The 10,001-nt window shown below is 51.7% G+C and overlaps 1 protein-coding gene across 1 annotated transcript; it reads left to right on the forward strand.

Moving 5' to 3' along the window:
* The first annotated feature begins 9 nt into the window (after positions 1-9).
* On the forward strand, positions 10-6,335 carry MRPL9 (mitochondrial ribosomal protein L9). The gene is made up of 7 exons (XM_032767993.2): positions 10-93; positions 548-707; positions 1,515-1,639; positions 2,743-2,793; positions 3,594-3,695; positions 4,404-4,487; positions 5,872-6,335. The coding sequence occupies exons 3-7, from the start codon at positions 1,619-1,621 to the stop codon at positions 5,980-5,982; spliced, it is 369 nt and encodes a 122-aa protein (XP_032623884.2). The 5' UTR covers positions 10-93; positions 548-707; positions 1,515-1,618; the 3' UTR covers positions 5,983-6,335.
* The last annotated feature ends 3,666 nt before the right edge of the window (positions 6,336-10,001 follow it).

The following is a 10,001-nucleotide window of genomic DNA, read 5'->3' on the forward strand; positions in this document are numbered from 1 at the left end:
GGCGCGGGGGGGGGCGCCGGCCTCCTGCTGCGGGGGCTGGCGGGGGAGCAGCTGGGGGCGCAGAGCCGGGGGCTGGGCCTCTCGCTCAGCCGGGTGAGGGGTCGCGCGCGGGCTGGTCCCTGGGGGGCGGGAGGATGTGAGGAGGGGTCACACCCTGGGCTTGTCTCTCTCTGGGGGGGCGAGTGTGGGAGTTCAGCCCCTGAGGCTGGATGGGGTGGGGGTGTCACGCCCCGGGCTGGTCTCTGGGAGGCGGGGGGGTCATGCCCCAGGCTGGTCTCTGGGGGGTGGGGGGGTTACACCTTGAGTTGATCCCTTGGAGGATGTGAGGAGGGGTCACACCCTGGGCTTGTCTCTCTCTGGGGGGGGGCGAGTGTGGGAGCTCAACCCCTGAGGCTGGATGGGGTGGGGGTGTCACACTGCAGGCTGGTCTCGGGGGTGGGGGTGGGGAGTCACGCCTTGGGCTGGTTTCTCAGGGCTGGTCTTTCCTGGCCCGGGGGCAGGTATTTGGGGGAGGTCACCACCTGGGCTGATCAATTTCCCCATGCAGGGCACAGTGGTGGTGGAGCGCTGGTGGAAGGTCCCGCTGAGCAAAGAAGGCCGCCCGCCTCGCCTACACCCCAGGAGGCACCGCATCTACAGGCTGGTGGAAGACACCAAGAACCAGCCCAAGGGGGAGCTGGAGGTGATCCTCACTCAGTCCGTGGACAGTAGGTTCCCACTGGAGGCATTTACTTTCCATACTGAAGAGCTGAGGTGGTGCTGGGTATCTGTCAGAGGAGTCCATATGTCTTTCCTGATTTTCACCGATCTCTTATGTGCTCAGTGTTATCTAATGGTTAGAACAGAGAAGTGAACCAGGACTCCTGGGTTTTGTTCCCAGCTCTGCCTCTATGTCCCTAGCAGTAAAATGGAGAGATCACTGCACTACAAGGCAGAAGGGATTGTTGGGTGTGGGGTTTTACCTGTTAAAACACAGAGTGGTTTTGGAGTTTAGGAATGAAGAAATCATGAAAGTAATTATTATTGTGCTGGTGCTAAGGCCTGCCCTCAGATCTCAGACACAGAGCAAGGAGTTCTGACTCCCCGTCCTCTGCTTTAACCAGTACACAAGAGCAACCACTCAACTTGGTGTCCTTTGGTTTTATTTTTAAGTGCTATTAGTTATTTTTAGATATTCTTGTTCAGCGCTTTTCCTTCACCATAATAACCTAACTCCACTTATGAGTGTGTACTCACATACGTGCTCATGTGTTCTGAATATGAAGCATGGTATAGTGAAGCAGCTGATAGTCCCCATACAGCGCTCAGTCATCTTTCACGCCTCTGTCAAAACATTTCTGCTTTTAGGCCATTTTCCAAACTCTCTTTGAAATGCCAATTCCTTTTCCTGTGTTCGAAGTGCTCTGGCATCCTTCTCAAGAGGAATGTGCTGTGTAACTATAAAAGCTCTCTAATGATGTGTGTGCTGGGTTTGCCAAAGATGTCATATTGTGCCCTGTGTCTCTCATTCACAGATTTGGGAAGCCGTGGTGATATTGTCTCAGTGAAGAAATCTCTGGCTCGTAACAAGCTCCTCCTTGAGGGACTCGCAGTTTATGCCTCTCCAGAGAACAAAAAAATGTTTGAGGAGGAAATGAGGGTGAGTTGGAGGAGGGAATTGCCTTTCCAGCCCACAACATGGTTTCTGCTGTCCTAATGTGCAGAATTCTGCCATGAGCAATTTGAGATTCTCACTGGATTCAGTGGGAGCAGCATGCAATCTCCCAAAAGCTAGGATTTGGCTCACACAGTTAACCTGTGATTTTTGTTGGGGGAAATATACCAGGCCTTGAAAGTTTAATGTCTTCAGCAAAACATCCAGGTAGTGCAACCTCAGAATGAAACTGCTGCTCGCTTGGGGCTTTGTAATTTTTTTTTTTTTTTTAATCCTATGTGAGATTTGCAATCAGGAGACTGTAAACCAAGAGTAATTTTGTTTTGTTTTTAAATGAGTTGATTAAACTTTTTTTTAGGAAATTGTGTGTGTGCGCGCGCGCGTGTGTGTGCGCTCGTGCACACATTACTGGGATTTGAATTGCTGATTGTTTTATTAGCAATAGAAAATCTTGCTAGCAATGTTAAAGATGTATTCAGGAACACTCTGTAAAGACTATTGAGTAAAGTCAATTGTTTCTGTTATCCCCTATAAAATGAATGATGCGTAAAATGCCTTTCAGTTAATGTAACCTTGCTAATGACCAGGAGACCAATTATAAATTGCAAAGTAACAGGTAATTTAACAAATTCAGCCCTAGTCCAATAGGCTGTTGGTCCATGATCGGAGCTCCAAGGCATTGCTGTAATTCACAATCAAGGATTCTGCATTGCCAAAAGTCCTTTCTTCACAAGTGCTGTCTAATTTCAATGATGTGAGACTGAATACAGTAGTAAATCTACCATACAAAGCCAAAAAAGTCCTGCTATTAAAGCTTTGTTGCAAAGTGGGGTGAGAACTGGGGCTTTTGACAATTGTTGGGTTTGCTGGCTAGTGAAATGGGAATTAATGAGTTGTGACTCGCTTTTATAGCACACCTGAAATGTCTTATTCCTAAATACCCAGAATGGCGACATGGCTGACACTAAGGCATTTTGAATTGAGAGCTCCAAAAGTAGCTCCAAATCCTGGACTGTGCAGAGATTAACTGGGAGACATTGTTAACTCTGTGTTCGTCTCACTTTCCCCCCCAATCTTATTTCTTATAGCTGCGTGAGGAAGGTAAGCTGGAGAGACTTCAAACCCAGAGTGGTGAAAAGGTGAGTAAAAGGTAGTTGTGGGGGGGGTGGGGAGACACATGAATGTTCATGAAATAGCGGTGCAGTTCCAGTGAAATGTAGGGAGAATCCCAGCCAACAAATCTGAAACTCCTGGCGTGTTAATGGGAACCTGATCTGATTAGTGATGCCCTTAGCATGGTGTCTTTCTGTGTGGGGATGTTTGTTCATATAGCTTTTTCCCCCAATAAAAAGCAAAGAAAAATGCATAGACTGTGAGCCTGTAGGGGGAAAGAGCTTGTTTTATCTAAATTGCCATTCCATAACTATGGCATTCTCTAAATGATTGACACTATCATCCCTTCTAAAAAGAGAGTGAGGTAGCTAAGTTCATCCAGTTTTGAATCGGAGTTACAATGAAGGCTCAGTCAACCAGTGGTACCCATCGCTTAACATGATCTCGGCAAGAGAGTTTACCAGACCTGTTCTCCATCAGTGACACTGAAACATCTTTACCCTGGGCTAGCTCTTCAAACAAACGAAGCTGTTCAGTTGGTGCTGGCTTCATGACACTGGACAGTGAAGAGCTGCTCATTCCATGAATGTTTGCAGTGTGGGTGACAACTGGGTAAACTCCACCCCCGTCCTGCCAGCATGACTTAATCCTGACCTTCTGGGACCCTCCTGCAGTGGGGAGTTCGTTCTCCATGGACCATGCAGTCTTGGATTCTATTACTGCAGTGGCTTCGTGATGCAGACACTTGTCCGCTAGAAATTAAACTGAGACCCGGCCATTCCTTGCACTTATGCTCCCCATCTGTCATCCTCCTGCCCTTCCTTAGACCATCCAGTTCCTGAGGAGCTGCCGTCTGGAGGTGGGGATGAAGAACAACGTGAAGTGGGAGCTGAACAATGAGATCGTCGCTCGCCACTTCCTGAAAAACGTTCGTGGTCTGGCTGTGATTGGAGCTTGCATGCGGATTGAGGGTGGGGGAGGTGACTAATTTAGCTCCGCCCCCGGAATGCTGAGACTGTCCCAGACAGCAAAGCTGGCTCGCTGTAGGTTGGGATTCAGTGAGCGGCTCAAGTGGAGACTCGTGAAGTTATCATAACGGGTTAATCGGGATAGACCAGAAATCTAGGGGGAGGCCAAGGCCTCCGCGTTCTCGCTAGACGGCTCTTGGCTGGGGTTAGGATTTACAAGGCCAAGCCTGTCCTAGTGTTAAGCCAGAGGGCATCTGAAGGAGCCTGTCTACTCCCTGCAGGTCTCTGCCATCTCCAGGCCTCCCAGCTCACCAACACTTGGGCATCTGTCACAGCAGATACTCCCTGTCCAGCCCTCCTGTTTCCAGGCTTCCCCCGCCCGCGGTAGAGTGTTCCTTTTCCCTCCCCAGCAGGCAATCACATCAGACTGTCCCCTGGTCCCAGCTGGGGCTGGTAAGCCACCTCCAAATGCCTGTTCTTAAAGGGGCCACGCAGGACTAGCTGGCCTCCGACCCCTGCTGTCCTTATAGCGGCAGACGGCCTTGTTCCACCTAGTTTAAGTGTTGAACGCCCACAGGCCGCCGTTTGTGATTAGACTAGAGGGACAGCTGCTGGCATTGGGTTGGAGTGAGCATCCTGGGGCTAAGTCGTGATGCTGGTTCTTTCAGCTTAAAGTCTTCGTGATGCCGCATGCAGTGAAGCTGCCTGATGAGCCCATCACGAGATGGGGTGAATACTGGTGTGAAGTGACGGTAAGTGCGCGTTTCTTTGGAAAGGGGGCAGCTGCTTTTGTTTGAAGGTCATTTAGCTACAAACAGCTCCAACTTCCTAGTTCCTACCCTCCCTGTCACCCTTCATTGTGTTAGAGCCAGTGAAAGGGGAATCAGGACACACATTCTGATCTCAGCTCTGGCCACCGGCTCACTGGTGTCTTTGGGGAAGTCACTTCCCTGCTCAGTTCCTCAGTTTCCCCCCTCTGTGACACAGGGAAAATACTTGTCAGCCTCTTCGGGGGGTGGGAGGGGTGGCTTTGTTGCCCACTGAGCCTGCTTTGAGATCCTCAGGCACAAAGTTACTGCTGCATCCCACATCTGCACCACCTGACGCACTCCAGAGTGCTTTATAAACTAGATACCCACGGAAACGCAACCCCATCTTGGGGGGCGGAGTATCAGCTGGGTAGACAGCCCTTCTGCAAGGCAAGGGGCAGGAGAACTTTGGCCAAGCCACAGACAAACCCCTACGCTTGTGAGAAGTGCCGGCATGCCCACAGCAGAGAGGAGCCAGGTTTTTAAGATCTCTCTCTCCCACCACCCAGGAGGCACTTTGTAAAACACGGGGTCCAAGGCAGAAGAGAATTTCGCCTGCTGCATTTCTATTCATCTTTTTTCCTTCCTGCCCACTTGGGGGAGGAGAGCCAGCTCTGAAATGTGCAGGACGAAAGCTGAATTGGTGTCATTTACAGCTGTACCAATTTGCATCGCCTCCTGCTTAATTTGCTATATTGAATTCCCGATGTGTGTGCGCATTCATGCTACGTTTCTGTGTTGGTTACTGCAGCTCAGCAAGCTGCGGGCCTGTAATTGCCAGTATCTTCTCTACATGAAGTAACCCCAAAAGAATAGGGAACAGAATGGCCCACCGCTGAGAGAGACAAGGGAGAAAGGAGCTGATGTTGCGGGCTGAGATTTGAAATGGAACTGGAGGGATACAGGAGATTTCAGAGGGGAGCGGCAGAGGTGAAGGCCCTGGTACCCACCGTGCAGGAACAGAAGACATGGGGGGGGAGTCAGAGGCAGTTTGTCAGGTCAACTGTAGCAAGCCCATGAAGGGTTTTAAAGGTGAGATCGCTCGTTCGGCTAGATTTGAAGCAACTCTAAACATCTTCCCCTCTCCGCAAGGCATTGGTGAGCCTGCGTCTGGACCTGCCCCATGTGCTCTCTCACCTCAGGCCTAGGGAGGGTTTCCTGCCTGTGAAACCCTTAGCCAGCGACCAACAGAAACAACCTGCTGTAGAGGGATCCGCAGGGGCCCAGCATTTTCTGGCCCTTTGCCTTCAGTTAACCTGGAAGCACTGGGCCGGCTCATTGTCTGGGGCCCTAACCTGTGTCTCTGTCCTGGACTTGTGTGTTGCAGGTGAATGGCTTGGACACCGTCAGGGTGCCGATGTCTGTGGTGAACTTCATGAGGCCAAAGACCAAACGCTACAAACACTGGCTGGCCCAGCAGGCGGCATTGAAGGGGTAAAGGCCCCTCCACTCTGTCCTGTGGAGTTCTCCTCGGAAGGTTGAACTGTTGGGGGAATCTCCCTGCTGTGGAACCTGGACCCTTCAGCCTACCAGCTGAGCAGGGCAGCCAGGCCCCAGCTGGCCTCTCTCTGCTGGGAGCAGTTAGCTAATTTCATTTAAACTTTATCGGTGTTTAGGGGAGGTTCTCGCTGCAACCATGAAGGGACCCTCCATCCCTCCCAGGTGGGGCTCTCTGCGCAGGACCAGGAAAGCACCCAACGTGCTATACATTGCTCCCAGTCAAAGCAGGACACCAGAACGCTCACAGCTACTAATAAAAGGCTCCTGTGTCCAAGCCCCTGGCAGTGCGAATCGGCTGTGTCTTGCTGCTCTCGAGTTTGGTCAGACAACACCTCAGAAGTGGGGCAGCTGGAGGCCAAATGCCCTATGGGGAGCGGAGGGGAGAGCCCTGGGAGAAGCAGCCACCAGTGACTCATCTGATCGGTAGAAAAGCACCAAAAGGCCTGTTCCCAGATGAGCAGCCTGATGCCCAGTAGTGCTGAGTCCAGTCCAGCCAGATGGGGGGAGAGGAAATGGAAGGTGGAGCGTCCCCTACAGGAAGTTACCTTATTGCAGGAACAAGACTCTCAGCTGGGCTGGAGATCCCAGCTCCCTTTCGCCACCCTCCCTGCCACAGGCATCCTAACAGGAGGAGGGAGGGACGCACCCACACCAGGCACCCTTCCCCTCAGCCCCTGCAGCTACTTCATGGGTGAATGGGGCTAATACCCCAGAGCCAAAGAACAACACAGTGGTTCGTTGTCAGCTACTGTCACAGTGGCGGAGCAGGGCTGAAATGCAGCAGCTACAGTGCTGGAAGCAGAGTAACCAGAGATTCAGTCCTGCCAACCCTTCCTTGGGGCGTAGCCCGAGAGAGGGTCCTCTGTGCCAAAGCCCCTTTCTGGTAGTTGCTCTCGGGCAGTGTGGGCAGAGACGTCAATGCCCTGCCTCTAGTGTGACTGGGGGACCCCAGCTGGTTTGGTCCCTGATCCAAGGGGCAGGGGAAAGGAATGTCCATGTGGGGACTGCTTCCTCTACCGGCCCACACCCCCATCTTCAGCTTTTGACATCATCTCTGCCAGGGCTGAGCCCTTTCCAGGGGCCAATTGCAAACCCATCCAAAGCAACATGATCCCACCAGGGCATCCTCCCCTATTTCCTGTAGCCCCCTTACTGGGCTAGTCTGAGCCCTCATTGCTGGCTGGAGCCCACCAGTACTCCCTCCTGCCCCTGTTCAAGGTTCCCTGCTCTTCCTGAGGGGGTTAAATCCATCATCTCTGCACCACCTCTCTGCCTCCACGAGACGCTGGGCACATGCAATTCCACCTCTGAGGGGGAGAGGCAAGTTCTAAAGCTGAGGATGCTGGTCAAAACCCTGTGAAGCCCGAGTTTAAAAGGCCTAACAGCATGTGCAAAGTCCTTGGGATGGACAGTTAGCCTGGGCCCTTCCCCGGGGGGCACGCTCCAGGAGGCAGGGAGGATGCAGTGTCCCAAGCAGGGCTCAGGCCCCGTCTCTCCCCTATGAAATACCTGGCCCAAAGAGCCACTCACTGCAGAATGTGCTGCTCCTTATGCAGCTAAGGGGGAGCCCAGCATTGGGAAAGACCCTTCTGACCTCCCAGTGCAGGCTGGGACCTGATGAGATTTGCGAAGTGTGCCCTCATCTCTGCCAGCAGACGCTGGAAGGTGATTGCTGTGTCCTCCTGCAGCTCAGGGTGCCCAGAGAGCTTGATTTGCAGAAACACCTGTCACCAGCCCCTGTTCTCTGGCAGTGCCCAGGCAGCTGCTTTCAGCCTGGCAGACCAAGGCCATGCTAGCCTCATGCACCCACCCTTAAGCAGCACGGAGGCCTCTGGCTAGAGAGTGCCAGCAGGAGCACGCTGCAGTTCTCGTCCCACCTTTGCTACTTCAGCAACCCGCTTCCCCTCTGCATTTCACGTCTCCCGCAAGTAACCTGGAATAACATTGAGCCCCTGCATGTCGCCGGCTTTGGGAGTCAGACTCCGCCACACTCTGCCTGGGTTGGGCCCCTTGACTTAAATCCATTTCTCCCTTTGTAGCTGTCTAGTACCTGGCACTGCCATCGACAGCTTCTTCCCTAGCCATCACCCAGCCACCGCTAAGCAGTTATAACCCGCCAGCTTCCATGATGCTTTGCAACTCAGGCCAGCAACTCAGGCCAATCAGAAAAGCCCGGCTCCTCCTTTAAATAGTTTGCTGCAAGGTGGAAAAGTGAAAGAAGAGACTTCCCTCTGCTGCTGCCATAGCAGCCTGCTCCAGCAGACTGTCTTTAAAAGGCAATGCAAAGGGATAACCCAGGGGTGGAGGCTGGAGAGCAGGTACGGTTACTCTCTCTCCACGTAAGAGCTCTAGCGCATCTTGCCTGAAGGATCCCAAAGCACTTAACAAACTGCTGTACAAACAGGATTGTTTGGCCAGTCATCAAAATGCAGCCACTTCTGGGGAGCACATGGCAGTTTCACAGCCCACAACCGCATGGCCACGTTTTGAGGACAGGAAGTGAAATACCCGTGGCTTGTATTTTCAAAAGTGAGATGAGATTTGGGAGGCTTTTTTGTGGGGGGCTGCTCACCTCAAGCCATCTCAGAGGGAGCTTGTTTTCTGGGGGGCACTTGGCCCTTTCTGAAAATCCAACTCCTTCAAGGTATCTCAAGTTGGGCCCCTAAAATCACTAGGCCTTGGTGAAAACAGGCCACTGTAGCCCAGGGAAAGTGCAGGTGGAATGTAAGAGGGGCAGAATGTCCTCACACGTTGGAATTTAGCCAGGACATGCTGGGGATCTGGATCAATTGTTGAGCCACTCAGGGAGGGGGATCAGGATTTACTGTGGGACGGCAAGGATCTACTGGGGATTGAGGATCACCCCCGGTGAGGCATCTACTGTTCACTGCCGAGCAAGCAGAGAAGGGGGGATTCATGGGAAGCGGCTCAGGATCTACTGCAAATAAGGGTCCTTTGAAGGATCTCCTGCCAATTGGGGAGGGGCTAATAATTATGGGATCTCTTTGGGGAGAGAATGGAGGAGGACTTGGGTGTGTGGGTGCAGAAATCAGGGAGAGGTTAGCTGAAATGAGAACACAATGAATGATATAAGTGGAGATGTCCAGCCCTGGCATCCCTCTGTCTTACGTGCCTTAGAGATACATTCCTAAAGCTACCATAGCAGGCGAGCATTGGCTAACGCCCAGCACTGATCCATGCCCCTTAGAGGATTCCTTGTGCCACCTCAGAGACTAACAAATGTATTTGGGCATAAGCTTTCATGGGCTAGAACCCATTTCATCAGATGCATGGAGTGGAAAATACAGGAGCAGGTATAAACATATGAGAAGATGTGAGTTGCCTTCCCAAATGTGAGGTCAGTCTAACGAGACAATTCAATTGACAGCAGGATACCAAGGGAGGAAAAATGATACAGACTAACATGGCTCCCACTCTGAAACATGCCCCCTAGAGATGTTTATACCACACAGGCAGCGGGAAATTCAGCCTCCTCCCCAGCTCCGCTTCTAGAGGCTTGTCTCTTCTTGCAGCAACGCATGCAAAGCCCAATCCTCCATCCCAGTGAGTGCCAGACCTCACCATTCAGACTACATAGTACTTTGCCCGTGCCGGCACCCGGGGCAAGCGATAAAGGCCATGGCCCAAAGGCTTTGAAGGCCAGGCCAGTAAACAAAGATCAAACAAAAAGATCAAAGCTTTGTCTAGGACGGTTGGCAACCTTTCAGAAGTGGTGTAACATTTTTTGGAAGGTCTCTCTATAAGTCTACATATTATATAACCAAACTACTGTTATATGTAAAGTAAACAAGGTTTTCAAAATGTTTCAGAAGCTTTATTTCAAATTAAATTGAAATGCAGATATTATCAGTTTAGTGTGATCCTTGCCCTTGCTTTTCCTTGCTCAGTTTTCCAATGTCTGGCACATATTTGGATACTTTAAGCTGCACACAGGCT

This window comes from Chelonoidis abingdonii, chromosome 11, assembly GCF_003597395.2.
Source record: "Chelonoidis abingdonii isolate Lonesome George chromosome 11, CheloAbing_2.0, whole genome shotgun sequence".
NCBI lineage: Eukaryota > Metazoa > Chordata > Testudines > Testudinidae > Chelonoidis > Chelonoidis abingdonii.